General features: G+C 35.2%; 1 protein-coding gene across 7 annotated transcripts in view; it reads left to right on the top strand.

Annotated features, from left to right (window-relative positions):
* PTPRC (protein tyrosine phosphatase receptor type C) overlaps positions 1–27,325 on the top strand; it is a 123,535-nt gene that overhangs the window by 80,260 nt on the left and 15,950 nt on the right. For all 7 annotated transcript variants that reach the window (XM_034666989.1, XM_011218906.3, XM_011218907.3 and 4 more), the window contains 11 exons: positions 7,018–7,176; positions 8,562–8,773; positions 13,949–14,009; positions 18,843–18,951; positions 19,638–19,672; positions 22,175–22,284; positions 22,827–22,917; positions 23,008–23,084; positions 24,476–24,512; positions 24,606–24,703; positions 25,407–25,532. In XM_034666989.1, coding sequence (XP_034522880.1) covers positions 7,018–7,176; positions 8,562–8,773; positions 13,949–14,009; positions 18,843–18,951; positions 19,638–19,672; positions 22,175–22,284; positions 22,827–22,917; positions 23,008–23,084; positions 24,476–24,512; positions 24,606–24,703; positions 25,407–25,532 — 1,115 coding nt within the window. The remainder of the gene's footprint in view (positions 1–7,017; positions 7,177–8,561; positions 8,774–13,948; positions 14,010–18,842; positions 18,952–19,637; positions 19,673–22,174; positions 22,285–22,826; positions 22,918–23,007; positions 23,085–24,475; positions 24,513–24,605; positions 24,704–25,406; positions 25,533–27,325) is intronic.

A 27,325-nucleotide genomic window follows, 5' to 3' on the forward strand; every position in this document is an offset into this window, starting at 1 on the left:
TGTTTTATTTATAAAAAATATGAGGGAACGGGTAGTGTTTTTCAACAAATGATCCAGGTATCCCTATAGAAGAAAAAATGAAGATCAGTCTTTACCTCTCAACAAACACAAAAATTAACTCAAAGTGAGTTGCAGACCTACACACTAAAGTTAAAACTATCAAATTTCTAGACAAAGACATTAGAAAAAAAAATCTTTGCTACTTGGTGCAGGCAAGATTTCTTAGGATGCAAAAGCAAGAATCATAAAGAAAAAATGTTACAAATTAGACTTCATCAAAATTGAATGTTCTACTCTTCAAATAAAGCCGTTAAGGAAATAAAAAGCAATCAAGCCATACATTATAGGAAAATATCCACAATTAATTTTTCAACAAAAGAAGTTTCTCCAGAATATATAAGGAACCCTTCCAAACACAAAATAAGACACCAACTGACCAAATTAAAAATGCTCATATGCTTCACAAAAGAAGATATGCAAATGGAAAATAAGCATGTGTAAAGATGCTCAATATCATTAGTCATCTGGAAAATGCAAATTAAAACAGTTATGAGAGGATGATGACAATGCACACCCACTAAAATGGCTAACGTTAAAAAGACTGACAATACTATTGGTGGAGAACGTAAGGTAATAATTTAGAATCTTACTCCAGGTATTTGCCAAAGAGAAAAAAAAAAGATGTCTACACAAAGACTTCTACACAAAGATTCATAGCAGATTGACTCGTAGTAGCCAAAAGTCTGGAAACAACCCCAATGTCCCAACAACAGTTGAATGAATATATCCTTACAATGGAATACTACTCGTGAAATTAAAGAACCAACTACTGACACATGCAACAAGATGAATGAATCTCTGGAACATTATATTGAGTGCCGATACCAGACGTAAAATGTACTTACTATTTGATTTTATCTATGCGACATGGACGAAAAAAATGAATTTAATCTATAATAACAGAAAGCAGTTCAGAGGGTGTATGGCATTGGGCAAGGGGGCTGAGTTGACTGGGAAGTGGCACAGAACTTTTGGGGGATGATAGAGATAGTCTAGGTCTTGACTGTGGTGGTGGTTATGTAGATGCATATATTTGTCAAAAGTCATACATCTTACCTCAAATTAGTGTGTCTTAATGTAAATTATACCTGATAAATTTGATTTAGGCATTTATTACATTCTTCATCTCAAGTTATGATGACTAGTCACTGGAAGGTCCCAAATAATGACAGTTACGTTTATCAGTACTACCAATGGCACATTTTCAGCACAGTGAAATCTGGAAATCCCAAGATAGCTGAACAGTAGTATATATGAGAGGAAGAGGATATTCTCAGATGTCTTCAGGTTAGTGGACTGTTTCAGGTCCACGGTTCCACTTTAGAGTGACATTTCCTCGTTAAGTGACCTCTAAAGCAAATTGAGTAAGACCAGATGTCTTTCTTTTAATTTCATGATTAATTCATAGTTAAAATGTGGTTATTGATAATCATAATTATAATATGAAGAATGTTTTTTTTCCACGTCTTGTTTTTCATATTTTATTTTCTTATTCTTTTAATAGGTCCAGGCTCACCTCAGAATTTTAGCTGCAATGCTACAGAAACAAATGACATACTGCTCACCTGGAAACACCCTAAAGATTTTTTTCATAAGTATCATCTTTGTTATGAAACTGCTCAAGGTAATTTGTATAAGATTTAATTCCATATCAGGAAAGATAAATCCACAAGTGGAAAGCACTAGAAATGCAGATTGAGCTAGTGAGCCACAGAGTGACTGTGACAGGCACCCTACATGCCTTGGTTTTAGAACCGCTTCTACTCACCATGAGCTCTCCATCCTCTGACGTGACTGAAGCCTAGAACATCCCCAATATTTGCTTGTCTTTCTTGATCTTAGTTCCAATCTTTACACTCCAAAGCCTGGAGAAAGGAAATCTCTGGAAGATAATACTCATTATTGTTTTCCAAATACTATGTGAGTTGCATGGTTCAAACTCATTATTCAGGTCCACAAAGAAACAAACAAATACCTTTTCTAAGGCTTTCTGCAGGTGATATACACAAAATATTAGGTGAATAAAAATGAACANTTTCTTGATCTTAGTTCCAATCTTTACACTCCAAAGCCTGGAGAAAGGAAATCTCTGGAAGATAATACTCATTATTGTTTTCCAAATACTATGTGAGTTGCATGGTTCAAACTCATTATTCAGGTCCACAAAGAAACAAACAAATACCTTCTAAGGCTTTCTGCAGGTGATATACACAAAATATTAGGTGAATAAAAATGAACATGTACCTATTTATCCATGGAAGCCAGTTCGACGGCAGATGGAATCTTGGAACATAGTTTTAGTTAGGTTAAACTTTTGCAGAAATAAATGTCCAAAAAATGTGCTATGACCAGTTTAGCCATGAGCCCTCCAAATGAGAGGCTATTAAAGAGAAAAAACATCTCCTGGATAGCTTAAAGTATCCAAAATGCTTGTAGAAAACTGTAAGCGTCACTGGATCCTCTCCAAGCCGATTCAGCATGTAAGAGAGCCCACTCGCCAATCTTTTACTTGTAGTTTAAAGTAGGACTGAGCNTAGTTAGGTTAAACTTTTGCAGAAATAAATGTCCAAAAAATGTGCTATGACCAGCTTAGCCATGAGCCCTCCAAATGAGAGGCTATTAAAGAGAAAAAACATCTCCTGGATAGCTTAAAGTATCTAAAATACTTGTAGAAAACTGTAAGCGTCACTGGATCCTCTCCAAGCCGATTCAGCATGTAAGAGAGCCCACTCGCCAATCTTTTACTTGTAGTTTAAAGTAGGACTGAGCTGGGGCGCCTGGGTGGCACAGCGGTTAAGTGTTTGCCTTCGGCTCAGGGCGTGATCCCGGCGTTATGGGATCCAGCCCCACGTCAGGCTCCTCTGCTGTGAGCCTGCTTCTTCCTCTCCCACTCCCCATGCTTGTGTTCCCTCTCTCGCTGGCTGTCTCTATCTCTGTCGAATAAATAAATAAAATCTTTAAAAAAAAAAAAGTAGGACTGAGCTGAATATCGCGCAGAATTCCATCTCTTTGCTTGGTAGGAAAGAAACAGACATAAATTTAAAATTCTGAAATCGCTTGTTTTCAGCATGTTATTTTATATTTTGATAACATTGTTCCTGCTGATTGTTTGACGCTTAATAATGAAACTACTAAAGCAAAGTTAAATACATGTGCATTTTCAAATAAGCATGAGAGGATTCAAAGACTGTGGGAAAGAAATATATGCCATGTATTTGATGTTATGGTAATTTCAAAAGTTAAGTCTAAGGGAAAGGAAAAATTGAAACTACAGGAAGAGAACAGCAAGACAATTAGATACTTACTGCTTCATCCACCCCTCTTGTACAAACTTCCTTGGTTTGGATTCTGTACGAACACATTGCTTGGCTTTCTTTTCTCTTCTCTGAATCTTCCACTCACTATTCCTTACTGTATTCTTCCTTTTGTATACTTTCTACTGCAGGGTATTTTATATAGAAGAGTATGTGGTGACAATTTATGAGCAGTGTTTACTGCTCCTTTGTACTCTGTACAGCTTTTAAAAATGTCTATTTTAATAATCAGGTTAAGGAGGTTGTGATTATTAGCAGTCTGACAAGTTTTGTTTGCTTTAGTTTTATTTTGTTTGCAACTAGTGCTGCTCCTTTTTATTTAGTGCTATCCAAATTAATGGCTATCTAAATGTAACACTTGGACGGGATTGGGGGGAAGAGAAGGGTGAGCTGGCTGATAATCAGGTTGCATGTGTCTTTCTATTTTACCTTTCATATTTCCCCCCATCTCCCCCAAAATCAACTGCCCCAAGCAGAAAGGTGTTCTGCTCTTCTATTCATCTCGAACATACACCATGAGATCCTATTCCATTTTATCAGGGAGTTGATAGGATTTTAACATTGTTAAAATGATTCTTTTAACTTCTCTCATTATTTCAAGTAATGTCACTATTAAAAACCCACGGGAATAAAGTCTATGAAGAACTATTGCAGTTTATATTACTTTTAATTGGATATTACATTTGATTTCATTATTTCATAATCCAATCATTTCAGGGTCTCTGAAAGCTAGATATTGAAGGAGAAGGAAAATTAAGTGACATTTATTTAGTTTCCTCTGTTTGTTGGGTGTTTTTATAACATTTTAAGATTTTGTTAAACATTTCAAATATAATAACTCTGAAAGAAGAGGTACATAAATGTATCTATAGTTCATATCATGCAACTGAGGATCGCAGAACTTCTGATTAATGTTCAAATTCAGAAGCTTGAACTGTGCTCTTTTGGCTACTGTGTTGTTCGTGTTTTGAGCGCTAGCTACTTTGGGGAACTGCAGTATTTTATTTTATTTTACTTAAAGATGCCAAGTGACAAGAAGTTCCCCCAACAATGGGGAAGAGACATCTGTCTATGCTTTGTTGCATCCAAAATACTATTTTTTGGAGAGACAGAGAGAGAGTGTGTGCATGTGTGCAGGGGAGAGGGGCAAAAGGAGAGGGAGAGGGAGAATCTTAAGCAGACTCCATGCTCAACCAGGAGCCTGACACAAGGCCCAATCTCAGGACCTTGAGACCCAGGCGCCTCCTCCGACCCAAGTACTATTATTAAAAGTACTGAAACCAGTGTGCAATCTTCAAGACCACAGTGATGTTGCTGGAAATTTTGTGTATAACTTTTTTTTTTTAAAGAAGAAAGCTAATTCTTTTTTCCTTCCAGTGCAAAATTTATTGGGGATCAATAGGTTTATACTATTTGGCATAAGTGTTCGAGAAGATACTTTAGCGTAGTCTAGGAAGTTGTTAATGGATTTCCTGAGGTATTTTAAAAAAACCCAAAAAGCAAAGAAGTGACAAGGAACGAAACCAGTGTCTCTCTAACCCTCTCCAGTGCAAAATGCATGACTTGAAAGTTAGACATGTCTTTGTTGCTCTAAGAAAAGACAAATTTCAAGCACAACGTTAAATAAGACTTTAGTGTGCTCCATACAGTTTGTACTTCTGCTGTCAGAGTCCTGACAAAAAGTGTTCAAACACATGGAGGAGGCAGAGATATTCACATAAAGTATTTTGGCATTTCAACCAAAGATTGAAACCCTTTGCAATTGGAAATGAACATTCTGAACCACTTTTCTAAGCACTAAAAACTTTAATTCCCAAACAGCAGTATATTTTGAACAATACATTCTTCAAAATTAAATCAACAATTTGACTTTTGTCAAATTAGCTAAGATAAAAGCTTTACAGAACCACATAGATCAATCATTTTGTTACAGAATGGGTGTGAGGTTACATAGGCAAACGTACAAAATTAGGTCACTGAATGGAAGCCAGAGTGACCTTGAGAATAGCATCTTGCTGCTTCGATTTTAGCTGGTATAGTTCTGCCCTTCTCTTGAGCTCACACCTTTTCTGTCCTCAAAGAGAGTTCTCACTGGGGTTGGGGTAGAACTGAGCTGGCAGGTATAAATCAACTAACTTTAGCTTTGGGGATTTCTGAAACAGACATTTAGTCAAGTTAGAAGAGACACTTTATCTTACTTATTATTTAGCATTCCATGGTAAGGTCGAGCTATTACTATAATCTCCATATTTTGGGTAAGTAACTGATACAAGAAATTATGCACAGTGGTGAAGGAGAGAGCATAGACTCTGGAACCTCAATGCCTGGGTCCCCACCTGGCTCTGTTCCTCCTTTCCTGTGAGATCATGGACTGATTGCTTAATGTTTCTATGTCTCAGTTTTCTCATCTGTAAAATTGGATGAAACTAAGAGAGCCAACCTATGGGGTTGTGGTGATGGCTAATTAATTCATTCACGCCATGTAAAATCGTGTTTGGCACATAGAGTGATCGATTCATTATTTTTATCATCATCATCATTATTATAACTATTATCACTGTGACTGCTATACAGCACCATGCTGCCAACTTTAATCTTCCTTTAATGACATTGTGACTGTCCTTTAATACGTCTTGATTGATGCCACTGGGCTACTCAAAAATAGTGGCTAGTGAATTTTCAATTTAACAAAAGGTAACCTTTCTGTTTGAATGTCAAAACATATTTAAACAAGGTCCTACCTCCCATATGCCTCCCTAACCAGAATCTGATGTCCTAGTCAGGCTTGTCCCTACATTCTGAATGCTCCTTCTTTCATTTGTAATGCTTTCTTTTATCCCTTACGCGGACTCAGTCACACTCCCCTGCCCATGCAGCTTGAGTTCTTCTGCCGTTGTGCAGTTTTCCCTCACTGGGCAGCCCTCCTGAATTACTTAGTGCTTAAATTAAGATAGTAGAGTGGACCTAGTTATTGGTTATCAAAAGAATTCTATACCTAAACTCCCTAACAGTAGCTAATATCAATGTTCAAAGTGTAAAGTTTACATATTAGAAAAAGGCTCACGAAAAAATAGTCTTTCTAAAACAATACAACTCAAGACTTTCATAAGATTCACTGTGGGCTGTGTTTTCTCAGAAAGGAAAGAGACCACCTTCACAAATGAACTTGAACTTATTAAATATTTTATGTTCCAAATCAATGATATGAAATGATATTTTTGAATATTTGAGTTTATTTATTTATTTATTTTTAAAGATTTTATTTATTTATTTGACAGAGATAGAGACAGCCAGCGAGAGAGGGAACACAAGCAGGGGGAGTGGGAGAGGAAGAAGCAGGCTCATAGCAGAGGAGCCTGATGTGGGGCTCGATCCCGTAACGCCGGGATCACGCCCTGAGCCGAAGGCAGACGCTTAACCGCTGTGCCACCCAGGCGCCCCTTGAGTTTATTTATTATAAATGAATGTGTTCAATACATTTGCTGGTAATTGTATATACAGTACTTCTGAACACCAAGGATTTATGTATGTCTCAGTCTCTCAGCTTGGAGTTGGCTCAAAATGATTCAACGTAGAGACCAAATTAAATATGTGGCAATCCTGACTTTTAATGCCTTAGTAAATGTTTACGTATTTCCCCGAGATTGTGAATGCGAAGATCTGGAGCACGAGGAGACCCAATATAAAATGACCAATTTGACACCTTTTACACGTTACCATGTATCATTAAAGGCCTACACCGTTGGAAAAGTGCAACGTAATGGAACTGTTGAGACACGTAAATGTCAAACAAATCCAGCAAGTAAGTTCTATGCTTTGATGCTTCTTTCTGTGAATGGCAAGGAGCAAAGTATGAACTTTTGAGTATACAATCCATCCACCTTTATGCTTCATTTGGAAAACACATTGATGTGGCACATTTGTTAACATCTAGGGTTTATAATAATTTAAAATACAGTAATTTAAAAACTGTTACCGTGGGTTCTCTGTATACCTCATATATCATCATAGAATTGTAAGAATGAACCATGAGGGGATATTAACTGGTACAATTTTTAAGATTTCAGACAATTTAGGTACCTAATCAACTTAGATAAAAATGAATTATCTATTGTTTTCTTTATTATCTAGAAATATTAACTGCAATCAGCCACCTAATAATGTCTCACTTTGAAAGCAAAGCGTTCACTTGCTAACCTCTGCTTACCTGACAAAACATCCTATAAGACATAACATTTTATTGGCATTTTCTTCTCTTCATTACACTGAACTACCTACTATTTTATTTTATGGCACATTTTCCATTTGAGGTTTCCTTTCAAAGGCATTTGCCTCTTGCCACCCATATTATGTCTGCACAGTTTCCAAGATCTAAAGCTAGATCTGACTCTGAGGTGAATGTTAACTCCATTAAGTCAGGAAGGAAGAGATACTGTGTAAAGCAGTATCTGTAGTTCCAGAGACCCTAACTCATGACGAAAAATTGTCTCATTCAGGGCTGGATGCAGAATGCTCTTAGTGAAATTTAAGGTCATTTAGGTTCCGGTTTTAAAAGTCCAATCCTTGAACTTTATGGTTGTGTTATTTTCCTAAATTTCTGTGAAGTCACAAAAAAAGAAGATAATTTGTTGCTGCTCCTGAAGAAAGCAGCCAGGTAGGTGGTTACTAGGCTAATGGAAGCATCTCAAGAATGGAGAAGCTGGGCCTATCTGGCTGGCTCAGTCAGTACAGTGTGCAACTCTTGATTTTGGTGTTGTGAGTTTGAGTCCTGTGTTGAGTATAGAGATTACTTAAAAACAAAATCTGAAAAAAATGGAGGTTCTGGACTGTGTGTAGTTCTTCAGGGTCCCCATATCATCCTCTCTTTTCTCCCTGCACCTTTCTTCCCCTCCCCTTCACCTCCCTCTCTTTCCTTCTATTGTCTAATCCTATATACTCCCCTTAGGGGATGACATGGACCCCCATGACTTCAAGTACAACATATATGCTAATATTCATTGAATGACTAGTGGTTTATTTTTAGATGTTTTGTTACAGCGTTTTGATGGAGGTACTATTACAACTTCCTCATCCATAACCCCCAAATTAACACTTAAAATAATTTATATTGTGCACATACATTGCCAAGTGATTTAAATATGCATTTACAAAGAGATTAAAGTAACAAATCTTTCTTCATTTTGATAGGTCCGAGCAAAGTCACGCACTTACATGCTTCACTGAAGTCAGATAATAGTATACTTGTGACTTGTCAACAACCTGTCAACTTTAATGGCCCCGATGATGGCAAATACCTTCTAGAAGTCAAACCTGGAGGAAGTGATATTGAAATTGAAAAAATAGAATCTTGTAAATTTCTTGTAAAACACCTTCAGTATTCAACAAAATATGACTTTGTGGTAAGATTATATTTTCTATAATCTCTATAGTACTGATATGCATTATAATGATTGTTATGTCATACTTAAATCATATTAAGCCCAGTGTTCATGTGAGCTTGATGAAATCACATTTAAAGTCTTAAATGTTTGACTTCAAACTTTACATCTCTAGTTCTAAAAACAGTGGTTTCAAGCAAATATTTTGTTGGAATATTTTTGACCTTCACTATGATTTACTTACAGCAGAATTATTGCTTCTGTGTCAAAAAGCACAATGTTTTATGTAGTCGATTATTACTTTGTCAAACTTTTTATTTCCCTTGACTTTTTATCTTTATTAACATGACTTCCTTAATTGCAAAATATTTTATAGGTACACTCAGGTTAGAAAATAGTAGAAATGAATATTAGGAAATGCCAGTGAACATGGAGAATTTAAAAAAAACTCATCTATAAGCTTACTGCGTACTGATCATATTTTGTGAATGTGCTTCTAAAATGAAAAATCTCAGTCTTTGTCCTGGTTGTAGGGAAAAACGTCAGTTCAGTCTTCTCTTGTGTGTTCTTCTCTGGGAGTCTCCTATACTATTCACATGAAACACTGCACTTCTCACACTTCTGGTCACCAAAGGTGTGGCAGTTTTTTCCCATATCAAGCAAGTCTTCGTGGTGCCAGCTGGGTGTCCTATAATCAAAGTCAAATCTGACACTGTCTATCTAGAGATAGTGGCAGAGCCCACAAGTGAAGGGCTTAGTCCCACAAGACTGTTCCCATTGCACTTAAGATGCCAGGTCCAAGTAGTTGGTCCCTAGGTTATCTTCAACTTCTGTCCAATGTGGCTACAAATCAGGCGTTCCCATGACCCTCTCCTCAGGTTTGATTGTGTGGCTCACAGAATGCTGGGAAACATTTATTCACATTTACCAGTTTATTCAAGGATGTGATAAAGGATACAGATGAGCAGTCAGATGAGGGTGATGTCTGAGAAGGCCCCAAGTACAGCAGCTTCTGTCCCCATGAAGTTGGGGTACGTAACCCTCCTAATGTGGATATGTTTACCTTGGTCTGATAGCTCCCTAAACCTTGTTCTTTGGAGATTTTAAGGAGGCTTCATCATGTAGATGTGATCAATCATAATTCATTTTCAGCCCTTCTACCTTCTCAAGAGAATGGGGGCAGAGCTGAAATGTCAAGTTCTACAAATGGCTTTATCTTTCTGATGACTAGCCTTCATCCAGGAGCCACCCAGCAGCCCACCCAGTCACCTCGTTAGAATGTAAGACACTCCTATCACCAGGGAAATTATAAGGGTTTCAGGAGTTCTGTGCCAGGAACCAAGGGCAGAGACCAATATATATTTTCCTTATATCTTACAACTTCCCTAATATGCAATGCGTATTTATATACATTCAGCATATATATATTTATCAACATTCTGAACACACAGTTTTTCATATATCACTACGTCATGAACATTTTTCCATGTTAAACGCTCGGCTACTATGCAATTTTTAATGGTTGCATGAGATTCTATCATACAGCTTTGTCACATTCTATTAACTGTGCTTGTTTTCATCTCTTACAAACAAAATCAATAAAGACACTTACTGGTAAGTAGCAAAATCTTTGAATGTGTCTTTAATCATTTCTGTTTAAGTAAATTCCTGGAAATAAATGTATTGGGTCAAAAGGAATTTACATGTATTTTAAGAGTTTTTGTGATACATATACATACATGCATATAGGTGTGTGTGTGTATATATGTATGTAGGAACATATGTGTATATGTATTTATATGTATATATGTATACATATATATACACACATATACATATACATTTATTTATTTATTGGGTAAGTTACCAAATTACCCTTCCCATAACGGTATATGAAGTGACTGCTCTTGATAGTCTCACCAATACTGGGCATACCCTTCTTTTTCTTTGATGTTTAGTAGGTGAAATACAGTATCGACTTCTCTTTTTGTTTTAATGGGGTTCCTTTATTTACTGTTGAAGATAAATATAGTTCTTGTTGTTGCTGTTTTTGCTCTTGTGGTAACATACTTTTTACCTCCTTTCCCTAGTTTTATTTGGGGATGTTTCTGGATATTAATGATATTAAACTCTTCGTCATATGAGTCACAAGATTTGTTTCCACTTTGCAGTTTGCTTTTTTAATTTTATTTATAACACTTTAAGTCATATACAATTTTTCCTCTTATTTTTAGTCAGTCAAATTTATCAGTTTTATTTCTGATTTAATGGAAATTTCAACAGTCAGTAGTCTACTGTTCAATATATGTTGACAATTGGCTTCATATCCTTTATCACTTAAAAACGTGTATATATTATAATACATATAAATATATAACCTTCTTTATATAGACAGCATATTTTATTATGTATATAAATATATAACATTTCTTACCTTTCTTGTCACTTGTTTGTTTTATCCGAGACATAGGTTGGACTTTATCAAATGTTTTTATTACACTATATTAGTTGATGCCATGGTTGTGATGACATGATATTATTTGTTTATATGGTGCCTTATACTGATACGTTTTGTAATGCTAATCCATGTCACGTTCCAAGAAAAAATCTTGCTCTGTCATTGTGTATTATTCTTTGAAATTATTATTGAATTCAATGGTTTAATTTTTTAAGTCTTTTTTTTTTATGCTCAACATCACTAGGAATCAGGGAAATATAAGTCTTTTTTAAAAAAAGATTTCATTTATTTATTTGAGAGAGAGAGAGAGAGTGAGTATGAGAGAACATGAGCAGGGGAAAGGGTCAAAGGGAGAGGGAGAAGCAGACTACCCATTGAGCAAGGAGCCCAAAGTGGGGGTCAATCCCAGGACCCCGGGACCATGACCTGAGCCAAAGGTAGACGCTTAACCAACCAAGCAACCCAAGCACCTCAAATTTTTTGTCTTTATGAATAGACATTCATATGAGATCATTTAATACGTGGGTAGAAGTTGTGGGCATAGACTTTTGGTATAGCTTTGGGCATGCATCATTCTTATTATATTTTGATATAAAGGTTGTGCTAGCCTGATAAAGCACATTGGAAACATTTTCCTGTTTTTCTATGCTTTGTAGCTCTAAATATTACAGGAACGGTTTGTTTTCTGAAGTCTGTTTTAATCCTTTTAACACACAGGAATTCTTTCTTTCTGAACCATTTTCATTTTCTTCCATTATTGTTCTTTTCAGATATTTTACACTATATTTTTTCCAAAGAACAGTCCATATGAAAGAAAAATTTTGTTATTACATACCATGTATATTATACTTCACCTCCCATTACTTTTCCAGCACCCAGTAAGCTCCATTTCTTTTCAGTTTCTCAAGTACATCTCTATAGGTACTTTACCTGGTGCTCTTCTCTCTTTCCAGAATTTTCTTCTACCATTTGTCAATATAAGTTATTCTGGAAAATTATAGGTAAACATGATATTAAAATACAATCTTCAAATTCAAATTGGTATATAATTATTTAGTTATCTATTCTTTTCCTTTTTCCCATCCTTCGAAAGATTGTTGTTTTCTTCAGTGTATGTACCATAATTCATTATGCTTCTTTCTGTATCCCCTACAACATTTATCCCATCACAAGGGACCAATCATTTTAGCTTTATTCATCATTGTGATCTCTGGTTAATAGATTAATAAAGTTGTTTTTATCATTATTAATTTATTACTTTTATTTTTTAAAGACTTATTTTTATGGTCTTCTGGTAATTTGGGATTGAAAGTGCTTTTGTCCATTTGTTTATTTTTAATTATCTAAAAAAAAAAGAAAGAAAAGAAAAATTAAAGCTATGAATTGTCCTTTCATAAAATTTTGACTGTATCTTACGTCTGTGTTATTACTGATTTTTCAATGATTGACATACTATTTAATGAGTGGATTTTTAAAGTAGAATGTTATTATTGATAATTTCCAAAGAATTTATAATTGCAGTTGGAAGGCATATTTAATTTATGTTTTCAAAGCGAGTGCTTTTACATTTTTGGTGCTTGGATTTTTATTGTTATTATTAACTTTTTTTTTTTTTTTTAAAGATTTTATTTATTTGACAGAGATAGAGACAGCCAGCGAGAGAGGGAACACAAGCAGGGGGAGTGGGAGAGGAAGAAGCAGGCTCACAGCAGAGGAGCCTGATGTGGGGCTCGATCCCATAACGCCGGGATCACGCCCTGAGCCGAAGGCAGACGCTTAACCGCTGTGCCACCCAGGCGCCCCAATTGTTATTATTAACTTCTAAAAGATAATTAGCTTTTATAATTTCTGCTTTTGGGATTTATAGAGTATTTTTTACAGTTCACTGTACAATGAATGTTTATAAATATTCTGTGAGTACTGGGGAAATTATATATCCTCTGAAGAGTAAAAATTTAGATAATATTTTCTAAATTTATCATGTTTATCTTTTTTATGATATTATTCAGATTTATTTTTACTTAAAACTGTTTTTTGCCAAAGTCTCTTATTGCTTTCTTGCTCCTGTCAGTTTCCTTTGTATAACTTAATTGTCTCGGTTTTATTTGCATTTGATATTTTAAGACAGTTATGCTAGTTAGGTCAACACTGTAGATTTTACGCTGTATCACTTGGGAGTATCAATCTTTATCATTTTAACCCTTGTGAACTAAATATCACTTTATTATAAATACTGTGATTCTTATATTGCTTCTATTTACTTTTATAAATTGTATGTGCATCTTATGTATAACTCTTATAAACAGTATATGGTAGAGTTCCCCTTTTAAAAAAAATCTAAAGATATTAGATTTTAAATAAAATCTAAAGATATTAGCTTATCAACAGGGAATTTTAACTTTAAGCTTTGAATATTTCGATGTGTTGGATTTTATTCCTCCAGTTTCACTTATTCTTGCTAATTATACTATTGTTATTAGTATTACTATTATTGCTAAATAGGCTAAGATTTCTTTATGTCTTTTTCACTGTTAAATATTTTCTTTTAAAAAATATTTGATAACAAAATATAGACCTAATCTTGAAGTTTCAACTTTAAATTAACATTAACCTGTGTATTTTAAATTAATATAAACAACATTGCATGAGATATATGTTACATTATGATAGATAAATTTACATTACTATTACAAACTATTACATTACAAGCGATTTTCTCTTTTATTACTGAAATTCAGGTCTATTATCACAATGGGCACTATGCTGGAGTTCCAGAAAGTGTTTCTCAATCAACATCTTGTAAGTCTTTACATGGCTATTTATTATACTATATTTATATTAATATATATATTAATACTTACAAAGCTTTATTATTTTACATTCATATTTATATTTAATTATTAAATGTTTATATGTTTTCCATAAACATAATATTTTAAGTTGTCTGAAAAAACATGTATAGGTGAACCTCATATTAAAATATTATATTTTATTCTATTTTTTATTTTTTATTTAAGTATAGTTGACATACAATATTACATTAGTTTCAAGTGTACAACAGAGTGACTTGACTTCTCTTTAACTTATGTTCATCCCAAGTGTAGCTACCATCTAGCACCATACAATGCTTTTATAATATCACTGTCCATATTCCCTATGCTGTACCTTTTATTCCTGTGACTTACTCATTCCATGACTAGAAGCCTGTACCTCCCACTCCCCTTCACGCATTTTGCCAATCCTCCCACCCCTTCCCTCTGGCAACCATCAGTTTTTTCTCTGTAAAATACAATATTTTAAATTCAATCAGGAAATTCAATTATTAAAGGATCGTTGATTTCATAAAATAATTCATAGGAAGATTTATCTGTATAGGCTTAAATTGTGATTAGGTTTATGACACTTTTTCGTGTTTGTTAACACGACATGTTTGCTTTGTGTACTGCTTTAGAGACTGTTACTTATTTTATCTTATTCTGTCCTTCCAAGGTAAGTTTGGTAGAAGCAGGTGTTAGATACAAAGCTGTTCTGATTTACCTCACTAAAGCTAAGATAAGCATTGCTTAATAACAATGTGGTTATTTAATTTTTTACGATTAATATTTTAAATATCTTAATCAAAATAAAGTTGCAGATAGAAAAAATCATTTAATTTTAAATGTCGTCATAATAATGAAAATAACAGGTACCTGTCACCACTCCCCACTCACTGTCCTGCTCCCAGGGACAACCACTTTTCCCCATTCCTATTTTCAGTTCTCCTTATAGTTCCCACCATGTAGGTCAAGAATATTGGCTGCTGCTCTTTCTAGAGTTATTAGCATTGCCCATTGATCTGATCCTATGGAGAGAGAAGACTTAGTTCATTGTTTTAAGTTTCTCTGCTTGTTGGCTTATAAATTAAATTATCTGAATCTCTGTGTTGTGTTATCAATCATAGGCAGTTTCTGATGCTATCATTGCAGCATCTCAGTTTCAATCTCTCACACACATATGCATCTGCGCAGTGACTAATGTCTTATTTTCCAAAGTCTTTGAGAAGAGGAAAGGTGTAAAATCTCATGTTCCAAGCTGCTTTCCTAAGGTGCATGTACAGTTTTAGTTCCTTCTGCTCAGAGGTTTAAACTAAAAGCTCCCAATATGAAATGCCCACCAAATTCAGCCAGATAGCTTTGATTTTATTTCCATATAAGTACTTTTCTTTTATAATTCTTTACAATAAGAACAGCTTGATTGAATTATTTTCCCCCCAAGCTTGCAGATAGCTTATAGCTGTAGCACCTACTCTCGGGGGTCACAGACTCAGCGGGACATTTCACACTCACATCTTAATAGGCCAGAGTGTGGCCGCTTCACTCAGAGAGACGCAGAACAGGAAGCACAAAGTACCAGCGAGGGAGGCTGGCAGCCGCAATGGCGGTAGCAGTGCGCATGGCAGGCCGAGAACCATTCCGGGACCCTCCCAGAGGCGAGGGAGATGGAAGAGAATCAGAGGGCGTGTGTGGGGGTGGGCGCTGCCCTGGCTTAGAAGCCCCAGGTTGAGAAAGGAACCAGTATCTCTTAGAATAGTTGCAGAGGCATAGCTTCCAGACGTGCCAGCAGGGATGGGGCCAGATCTGAGATGCGCCCTGGGTTACTCCGCTCAGGGAAGCCTAAAGCTAGGGTTTCTGCCAGGACCATGTAGTTCGTACATAAACCTCCCTGTCCAGATGCAGTTTAGCAATCAGGGGATCATTTTCACCATTAGCAATGTTGCCTACGAACACAGCTTTTCTCAGATTTCCATGTAATCCCATGTAGAGTGTAATCCCATGGTCCTTTTCCCATAACACAGAGAAAGTTTTATTGACTTTTTGCTCCCAATGGCATTTTCACTAGAGATAAATAATACGACATTTGAAAAAAAATTTAAATTCAGTTAGCCGATATATAGTTATAATGACTTTTTAATAGTGACATCTTCTCCAGGGGAGGTCTCGGATTGGGACTTGCCAAGAATACACCTACTAGAAAATGATTGCTCAGCTTCCCTGGTGTAAGATTTCCTCATCTGTATTTTGACATCATTCCCAATTGAACTCCTGGGGCCCTTTCTTCCTGTACTGATTTGGACGCCCTAGCTGTACAGCTCAGCTACTGTCATAAAATTTTCTTCATTAGTCTCCTTTTTTAGAATTGCTACATCTGAATCTCATTTTTAAAAAAAATTTACGGGTGTTTATTCTCTAGTGTAAGAAGAAAATATTCTAATTCTTGCACATATAAACATGCAGTTCCTGATTTGACCCTGGCACTTGATCAATATTCTGACCTGGCATAGAATTCTAAGTTAAAAAATCTAGAATTGAAGAAGTATTTCTGTTTTGTTCTCCTGCATCCAGCATTACTTTCTAATGCCATCCCATTTCTCCTTCTTTTTCTATATTTCCATATTTTTGTTCTCTGAAACTTTTATGGTTTCTTCTTTATTCTTGGTCTTGCATTACTCTTTTTCATTTCTTTTCATTTCATTTCATTTCATTTCATTTCATTTCATTTTCTTTGCTCCATTTTTTCCCCCTATAGTCCTTTTGGAGCTCCAAATAGTCACATATTGGAAATTGTAAATCAGTTTATTATTTTGGAATCCCTCTATCTTATTGAGGGTTTCCTTGAGAGTTTGGTTCTTATCAGCAGTCTGATCAAAGCCATTGTGAGACAATAGGAAAAGTTGGTTAGAAGTTCTGTGATCCTTAGAGGGCCTGTTGACTGAGGAGATATGTTGTATTATTTTTTTCTACGTTTATTTAAATAAAATTTTACTTTATTATTTACTTTGATAACATCTATTTTTTACTTATTTTTTTTAAATTTGTGCAATTTTTTATTTAAATTCAAGTTAGTTAACATATAGCATAGTATTGTTTTCAGGAGTAGAACTTACTAATTCATCACTTACATATAATACCCAGTGCTCATCACAACAAGTGCCCTCCTTAATTCCCATCACCCATTTAGCCCATCCCACCACTCACCTCCCCTCTTAGCAACCCTCAGTTTGTTCTCATAGTTAAGAGTCTCTTATGGTTTGCCTCTCTCTCTGTTTTTACCTTATTTTATTTTTCCTTCCCTTCCCCTATGTTCATCTGTTTATTTCTTAAATTGCACATATGAGTGAAATCATATGGTATTTGTCTTTTTCTGACTTATTTCACTTAGCACTCTAGCTCCAACTATGTCAATGCAGATGGCGAAATTTTATTCTTTTTGATGGCTGAGTAATATTCCTTTGCATATGTATACCACATCTTCTTTATCCATTTATCAATCGGTGACACATGGAATCTTTCCATAGTTTAGGTATTGTTGATAATGCTGCTATAAACATCAGGGTGTATGTACCCCTTCAAATCTGTATTTTTGTTTCCTTCGGGTAAATACCTAGTAGTGCAATTGGTGGGTGGTAGGGTAGTTCTATTTTTAGCTTTTTAAGGAAACTCCATACTGTTCTCGAGAGTCGCTGCACCAGTTTGCATTCCCACCAACAGCGTATGAGGGTTCCTCTTTCTCCACACCCTCACCAACATCTGTTGTTTCCCGTGTTGTTAATTTTATAGTCATTCTGACAGGTGTGAGGTGATATCTCATCGTGGTTTTGACTTGTATTTCCGTGATGATGAATGATGTTGAGCATCTTTCCATGTGTCTACTAGCCATCTGGTTGCCTTCTTTGGAAAAATGTCTATATATGCCTTCTTTCCATTTCTTAGACGGATTATTTGTTTTTGGGGTGTTGAATTTGAGAAGTTCTTTATAGATTTTGGATACTGACCCTTTATCAGATTTGTCGTTTGCAAATATCTTCTCCGTTTCCATAGACTGCCTTTTAGTTTTGTTGATTGTTTCCTTTGCTGTGCAGAAGATTTTTATCTTGATGAAGTCCCAATAGTTCATTTTTGCTTTTGTTTCTCTTGGCTCTGGTGATGTGTCTAGTAAGAAGTTGCTATGGCTGAGGTCAAAGAGGTTACTGCCTGTGTTCTCCTCTAACATTCTCTTTTCTCTGCCTTTTCTCCAAGGAAGGGCATGATTTCATGTTAAACTCTGGTGAAAATTTACATCAGGATAAGTAATCCTAATGGTAGAATGAAATAATTTTTGTCTCTTGGTTAATTGATTTTATACCTTAGTGAGTAGGTGAGAAATTTTATCTGTGTGGGACAGAAGCCTTTCTGAACTTTTTGGAAGGTTATCCACTTCTGCACAAAAGTTAAGCTATATGAGTTTTTATCTGAGATTTGTGAAAACTAAATTACCTCTCTTGTCCCTTCAAAATGGAGTGACTGAAAGAAAGAGAATTAAGCCTAAATGATAGTGTTTCATAAAGGAACAGGATTTTGTGAAAGGAAAAGAGAGTTTCTCTTCTATAGTCTAATTGTTCCCTTAAAATATTAGGTGTTTTTATTTGTTTTGAATAATATAGGCAAAATACACAAAAATCAAGAACATACTGTATTTGGCCTCCTTTAAAAATTTTTTGAAAGCCTCAAAAGAAATGAGAGTATTAAAATGAAATTACTTTAAAGGTGATATTCAAGAACACAGCAAAATATTTGGTATAATAAGCTTTCTTCATGTGTTATTTTTCATTTCTAGATAATTCTAAAGCATTGATTATATTTCTGGTGTTTCTGATCATTGTGACATTCTTAGCCCTGCTCGTTGTTCTCTATAAAATCTATGACCTGCGCAACAAGAGGTCCAGGTAAGAGTTGATTTCAAAGTGAAAAATAATAGTAATAATGACGAAAGTACCCATCTAAGGGGGCAAGTTTAGAACCAGTTAAGTAAAGAAGGAGAAGTAGCATGAAGTCCAATTCTTCAGTGAACTTTTGATCAAAAACTTAGCGTGGTCTTCTCAGTTTATAGTAAATACTAATATTTTCTACACTTACCAATAAATAATGTTATGATTTTTAAAACTAATAACCAGTGAAAAGAATAGATATGTATTTTTCTAGTACAAATTAGGTCAGAGGGATCTAGAAATGATAAAGACAGAAAGGAAAGAGAACTATCTAAGGAATTATATATATTCCTTTTCCCAGGAACAACTACACTTTACAAAAAACAAGAATTTTAAAATAAAATTATTTAGTCACTTAACAGAGTTTAGCAGACAACTCTTGGTTGGTTTCTTCCTCCCTTACTCTTTCTTTACTCCTCTCTCTTTCCTCCATCCTTTCCTTCATTCTTTCCTCCCTCCCCTGCCATGCTCTTTTCTCTTTCCCCCTTCCTATCCCCTCTTCTCTCTTCCTCCTCTCTTTTCCTCTTTATCCTCACTGCCACCATTCCCTCCTTCCTTCAATCACTCATTAAATATAAATAGAATCCCAACTGAACTCTATGTTTCTTAAGAGATACATAAACTTACATTTCTTATTTTCACAGCAATATGGAAGAAGAGGTTATACTTGTTGAAAGGGGTAAGTATACATATTTTTTACTGGTGAATATCCCCCTTCATATTTGAATCCATTCATTTTAAATAAGAATTCAATATTTTAAAAAATATAATCTGGACCTCCTCTGTTGATACAGTGATGAAACTTAAATTCATTTATTCTCTCTCTCTATATATATAGATACAGATAGATATAAAGGGAATATATATATAAATTATACACAAATTGTATTTATTAGATCAGTAAGTACTATGAATTTCCTAGTATATGCCAAATATTGTGCCAGCACTGAAAATGTGGCAGTGACAAGCCACTCTGCTTTTAAGGGATTTAAAATTTAATAGAAGAAGACAGAAATATCAAGAAATATGACAGCAATTTGGTAAATGGCATAGTGATTCAATGTGTATGGTTCTATGGAAAGGTACAAGACTATGAGTAGGAAGGGCAGGTATCTGGGTCTTCTAAGATTGTGGGGAGACATTAGATCAACAAGTGAGGGAGTGGTGGATGGAAGAACAGATGGAAGGTGTCATACAGGAGGAGGCAGTAAGTGTGGTCAGGTCTCTGCAAGGGTGGGATGGTGGCTTTTCCACTAAAGGCTCATTATGGGCGTGACAAAAAAATGCAATTTGACTTAGGAGAGAAAAAGGAATTCCATTTTTTCTATTCTTTTTCAACTTACACATTATTTCTTTAATTTTTGAAATATGATTTTTGATCTGGTAAAAGGGGATAGAAATAAAGATTGAAAGTATATTTACCATAAAGAAAATGATTTTTTTACTCATATTCAAGCAGCAAAAATTTAAGAACTCCTCTGCCTTATTTTAACTTGTCTCTGAAGGCTTTCCCTCTGTAAGAGCAGGTACCAAATCAGTAAGCAAAGGCGTTAGGGTTGGTTCTTTAGAGCTCCTTGACTTTATTTTCCGTTGCAAAATCTATCACTACCTGATGTTGTATTATATATTTTATTTGTTTGTTAACTCTCTTTCCCTCACTAGAATGTAAGCTAGGGATATGAAGATCGGGAGATTTTTCTCTCTCATTTCACTGCTCTATCCCTAGTACCTATCTGAGTGTTTGGAATTCAAAACATGTCAATGAATACATGCATGAATGAGGTAAAATGTTTTGAAAATTAGTTTTGATAGACTGAGGAGAGAATGAAGAGCCAAGAGTAACAAGCCCGTGAGCAGCGAAGGGGAATCAATTTCAAGGTGTCAAGGCAGACTGGAAAGTGTCAAAGAAGCATTTTATCCCAAAGTTGATACTAATTGTCCATTCACATGACTTAGAACTTACCCAAACTCCATAACCTCAAAGGTGGCCCTAAGCTCAGAATGAACGAATATCAGAGATTCCCAACGACCCACAGGAGCAACTGCACGTGGCTAATTTGATAAGAGTATTTGGATAGAAAATTTTCACAGACAATAAGAAAAATGTGCAACCCAATAGACATCTTCTTTCTTCACCTGATAAATAGAGAACATTAAAATGAATAGAACATATTTTTACATGTGTGATAGTTTACATTCTCTTATTCTTTTGAAACCATTGTTTTTCAGGAGACATATACAGTTATAGCTCTTTATGGTTAATATGTATTTTTACTCCTTATGAAGTTATTAAAAAAAGATAGTATATAATGTGTATAGTATATGCCTGGAGGCATAACGGATAAGCACAACTTGTTCATAGCTTAGTGTAAAGGGAATATTGAATAAGGCGGAGTCCTGAGTATCAGGGTATTAATCATATTCTCTTATTTGTATGTTTACCAAATTTCATAATAACTTAAAAAAAGGAAAAAGGAAAAAATAATAGCTATAATACATATACATAAGTATAGCAATTGTTATATTACGTTAAGTATTCAAACTTTAGATTTAGACAACGGAACACTAATAATGGTGTTATAATTTTTTAACAAGTAGAGTTACATGCTCATGTTTGTATTTCAGAAGACTAATTTTGGGGCAGTTTAAGAGCTAAGTCAGCATGAGGAAAAACTAGAGACAAGGAGAGGAGTTCGGAGGATGTAGTTACATGGATGAGGAGGACTGCCTGCACCTGACCGCTGGCAAAAGGGATCGAAAACACCCAGTGACCTACTTGGATATGGAGCTGGAGGGGGAAATCTTGGATCACGTGAAAGTTTCAGTCTTAAATTACTTTGTGAATGGTGATCCTGTTTACTGAGGTTTGAAATACTAGAGTCAAGGAAACATGATTTTTACTTTGATCATTTTGCCTTTGAGGTACATGTGAGATAACTGTATGGAAAATCTGGGAGATAGTCTGAAAGGTTAATATAAAGCCCAGAAGAGGGCTGGAGCACAACATTTAGAAGTCATGGGTTTATAGGTGAATCTTTGTAGGTGAGTGAGATTTTCCAGGTAGAATATGTGAAGGAGGAAAGGAGCAAAGGGTTAACCCAAGCTACAAATTGAATGAAATTTATATGGACACCTGAAAGACAGACATAACCCAGGTCATGAATTCTTAATATATTTAAAGATGATGAAAAACAACTGATGACTGTGGAGCCAATCCATGCAGATGTTTTGTTGGAAACTTATAAGAGGAAGATTGCTGATGAAGGAAGACTTTTTCTGGCTGAATTTCAGGTGTGTGCTCTTCTTGATATAAAATGAGAAATTTACTCAATTATCAAGATCATTCCATATAACTATTTGCCTTTGTAGTTTATCCCACATAACACTGCAACATAGAGCAGATATTATTACCACATTTATAGAACAGAGGAGAGACTTATAATCATGGAACTAGTAAATATTTCAAAATAATTCTTCATTGTATCATTATTGGTTACGAAGTTGTGTCACAAAACATATTTGTCCAGTTTTGAACTTGTAGTCTAGACAAATATCCAAGTGTGTGTTTTTAAATTAATTTTAAAATGGTAATTAATGCTGAATTTGCTCTTACTCATGGGTTTTATTCTCAAAGTTTCCCATCATTCATTTTTTAGGTGGTTTTTTTTTGCATAATTTCTGATAATGTTAATTTCAATTACCAGACATGGCTTGCTTATCAGCCCAAAGGAAATATGTTATAGGATGTCTCCTTTGCTCAAAATGACAAGTGGCAAGGGGAAAACTATTGTTCTTGAATCTGCTGTGACCCAAAGGATCTTTATGTCTTTCAGAGCATTCCACGGGTGTTCAGCAAGTTTTCTATCAAGGATGCTCGGAAACCCTTTAACCAGAATAAAAACCGTTATGTTGACATCCTTCCTTGTAAGTACTCATTGAGAATTGGATTTCCATATATTTAGGCTACTTGATTATTCATTATTTCACTTACTTATGTTTCTTTTCTTTGAACAGATGATTATAACCGTGTTGAACTCTCTGATATAAATGGGGATGCAGGGTCAAATTATATAAATGCCAGCTATATTGATGTGAGTAAAAGTGCATATCGGCCAGATTATTTTATATCTTCGTTGTTTTGCCACTGATCATTTTCATTTTTCTTGTGTCTATGCATTTCATTCAGTTCCATCTTTGTCATGACAAAATTTTAGAAATATTATTAGAAACTGTTTGAAATAAACCCCTAATGTCACTGAGATAAACAACAAAATCATTAATATCTGCAAGAATAGTTGTTTATTATTTGTTATTGGTACTAGGTATATTATAGAATTTTCCTCTACCAAAAAAATGATACTAATAATTAAAATACTCTGGTACACGCTATGTGCTGGATATTAGGCTAAATGATCTATGTATGTATTTCTCATAAGAACCCCACATTTGCCCTGACCATGTATACCATGCTCGTTGTAGAGGTGAGAGGTGAGGGCAGATTTTATAAGGATTTAGGCAGTCTCTGAGAAAAACCTCATAATTTCTATTCAAATACCTATTGTAATTATGGTATTGAGTTATACTTATTTTTCTCCACCAGAGCTGGGAGCTTCTGAAAAGTACGTCTTCAGCTTTTGGATAGTTACTTGGCATATTGTAGTCTCTCTATAAATAAGTGTCAAATAAGTTAATGTATGAATAACACTATGTCATGAGATAGAAGTTTCAAGAAGTTACTGATATTAATCCTGAATTTTTGTGGCCCATGTAACTATATTTCATCAAATCGGCAAAGTTTATCTCTCTGAAGAGCTTCTCTGATTGCTGAGGTGAATTTGAGGACTATGGGATAATTTGGAAGAAATTAGCACAATCTCTCATCTGCCTTTGTACTCCTTCTTTGCTTCGGTAATAGGAGTGGGAAAAGCAGACATGGTAGGTGATGAAATGAAAGTTATTGTATCTCTTATCTACAATGGCAGAGAAGGAACCTAGGGAATCCGCGGTCTATCCTTGCACTAGTTAAAAGGTAGAAGTGTGGGGATCACCTCAGAATGATTTATTGAAAGAATTTGAGTAAGAATCCCAAAAGCAACTGCGTGGTTTGTAAAAAGGTTTAAATTGTAACAGATGGTGTTGTAAGGGTTGGCAGGACATAAAATATAAGAATGTCTGGATTACTTTTGTACATTGCTGCACCATCCCAGATGAGGATGAAATCTAGTTTCTAAAATTGCTTTCGGTGTATAGCAAAGACACATGAAAGCCATGACTATTGTTTGTAAATGCTAACAATTTGGCACAGTTTAATTTGGGTGACTGTGAGTTAATAAAATCCCCCTTATAATTTGAAAATGTTCAGAGAAATCCACAACAAAGAAATAATGAATCTAAATCAACTTCCTTTAACTCACGATTTTGCATGTAGATGAATAATTGAGTGTCCAGTAGATGATATGCCCTTTGTGTGTGTTTCGAACAGGGCTTCAAAGAACCCAGGAAATACATTGCTGCTCAAGGTAATTTATCTGATAGTCTAACATTCTTTTTTAACATTGTTTCATAGCACTTTTAAGAGGATATTTATCAGTTTGTATTTATTTATCTCCTAGGTCCCAGGGATGAAACTGTTGATGATTTCTGGAGGATGATCTGGGAACAGAAAGCCACAGTCATTGTCATGGTCACTCGATGTGAAGAAGGGAACAGGGTAAGAGTCATAGGGTGAAGATTGGGGTAAGGAAAAAAGAGTGTTGACTCTCATTTAAAAAAAATCCACATATATGTGCTTGATGACAAAAAGAGACAGTTCTCTATTTTAATCAGTATAACACTTGATTTAAACTTTTCATACATGTAGAAAAATAAAGTATGTACATACCTAAATATATGTATATATGAATAAAGTTTAAGTGTTTCTGCTTAATTGCTGGACTTATATTTGATTCTGATTTCTTTGCAGTATTATTGTAAGTTTAGTGCATTGCAGTGTGCTGATTTCACAAGTACTCGTGAATACTTAGAACAAAACTGTCCTTGGGCAAATAGGTGGTAATTCATGTAATAAGACTTTAGGAAGTGTGAAAGCCTCCCTATCCTCTAGCCTGAAATTAACCGCATGCAACCACATTATTTCTGCTGACAATGGAGCACATCCCCTTTTAATACGTGGCTAAGCCTGGGAAGATCATCCTTCTGCTAGGTAGTATGATGAAATCTTTCAGGACGTGTTAGTGGGAAATGGAATACATTTCAAGCATCAGAGCTTAAAGTGTATATGTGCTTAAAGGGTATACACAAACGTTTTGAGAATTTCAGATGAATAATTTTGTTTGTTTTGTTTTTTAAAGAATTTCGATAAACAAATTTGTTTAAATGACAAACCAAAATCATTAATATTTTTTGAAATATAGAACAAGTGTGCTGAATACTGGCCATCAATGGAAGAGGGCACACGGGCTTTTGGAGATGTCATTGTACAGATCACCGAGCACAAAAGATGTCCAGATTATATCATTCAGAAGTTGAACATTACAAATGTGAGTTTGTTTTTTTGCATAATTTTTATTTTCATATTGGTTGCCTAAAAATACAGTTATGGAATGAAATTAAATGTAAGAAATTATACTAAATCTAAGAAAAAATATTTTTAACAACTACAGGAGGCGGGGATGCCTTAGAACAATAACACAAGCCAACAGGGTCAGGTTCAATCACTGGTGAAGGTAGTTATTTGTCCAAGTCATACCAAAAGTATCTGTAGGGGCACCTGAGTGGCTCAGTCGGTTAAGCGTTCAACTCTTGATTTTGGCTCAGGTCATGATCTCAGGGTTGTGGGATCAAGCCCTGCATTGGGCATGGAGCCTGCTTAAGAGTCTCTCTTCCTCTTCCTCTCACCCCAGTCTCCCTTTCTCAAAAAAAATGAAAATACATATATATACACATGTATATTTGTAATGCTGTGACTCTTGACATATAAAGAAAAGAGCTCATTAACTGTGTTGAATAAATTATTGAATTAATGAATGATAAAATGGTCCTTTTCTCAATCGGTCTATTACCATTATGGAAAGAATACTTATACAAATGGCACAATTAGAGAGCTCTTTCTGTCCGCAGGTCTTGTCCCTGTGCTTTAATAAAACCATCTTTTCACACCAAAAACAAAAAACAAGTGGCACAATTAGCGACTACTATAAGAAATACAAAGTTTTAACTATGTAGTAAAGATAAAATGTTTAGTTTGGAAAAGAAAACTGTCAGCGTGGCCTTAGATAATAGTTAAAATGGAGGCCCTCACACATGTTACGGGATTCCATTTGGTTATTTTATTTTATTTTATTTTTTAATTTATTTTTTAAGTAGGCTCCATGCCCAGCAGGAGTCCTATGTAGGGCTTGAACTCACAACCCTGAGATCAAGACCTGAGCTGAGATCAAGGCTGAGCCATCCAGGCAACCCCTAGGATTCCATTTTTATAAAAAGTCTTGAAGAGGCAAATTTATGGAGACAGAACATTGATTAGGATTGCTTGGAACTGAGGGAGGTGAAACAGGAGGAGGGATGACTACTAATCAGTAAGGGTTTCTTTTGGGGGGTAGTAAAAATGTCCTGTAATTCGATAGTGGTGAGGCTTTTACAACTCTGGGAATATAATAAAACATTTTATCATTTAAATGAATGAATTTTATGGTATGTGACTATATCTTAAAGCTGGTTAAAGATGGAAAAAATACCCCCACCAGTTGTGTATTTCTTCCAAGGCTTTCTAAGGCTCCCATGGCATTACTAACAACTGTGCCCACAGAGGGCTGTGGGACAATGGTTCCACCACCAATAGTTGATGGTAATACATGATGGACTTAGGCAGGAGACCCCCCAGTCCATATATATATGGGTTATATGTAGATCTGGTTATATTGATTGGTCTCTTACTATTCTTCAGTTAACGTAATTATTTCCTATCAGAAAATTACAACCAACCAAGTTTTGTTGTTTCTTCTGCTATCTAAATGTAGGTGGTTCTTCTTCTACCAGCTCAGAGAAGTATGAATTACTCATCTTGTAGTGGTTACCTTGAAGTTGGGACAAATATGGGCCATAGTCTGGGGCTGACCTTCCTCAGTTGTCTCCCTACTGTCTGAGCTGACATTTCTAATATAAGACAGCCTAAGAAATATAGCATTAACCGAACAATTTATCAGACTTTCTTCACATGAAGAAAATGTGCTGGCCTACCAAGAGGAATTATTTCAAACAGCTGTGAGAATGGTCTTGGCTTTATATCTTTTTCCACCACCCACACCCCCATATTTTTTTTTTTTTTTGGTGT

Source organism: Ailuropoda melanoleuca, chromosome 8 (assembly GCF_002007445.2).
Source record: "Ailuropoda melanoleuca isolate Jingjing chromosome 8, ASM200744v2, whole genome shotgun sequence".
NCBI classification, from domain to species: Eukaryota; Metazoa; Chordata; class Mammalia; order Carnivora; family Ursidae; genus Ailuropoda; species Ailuropoda melanoleuca.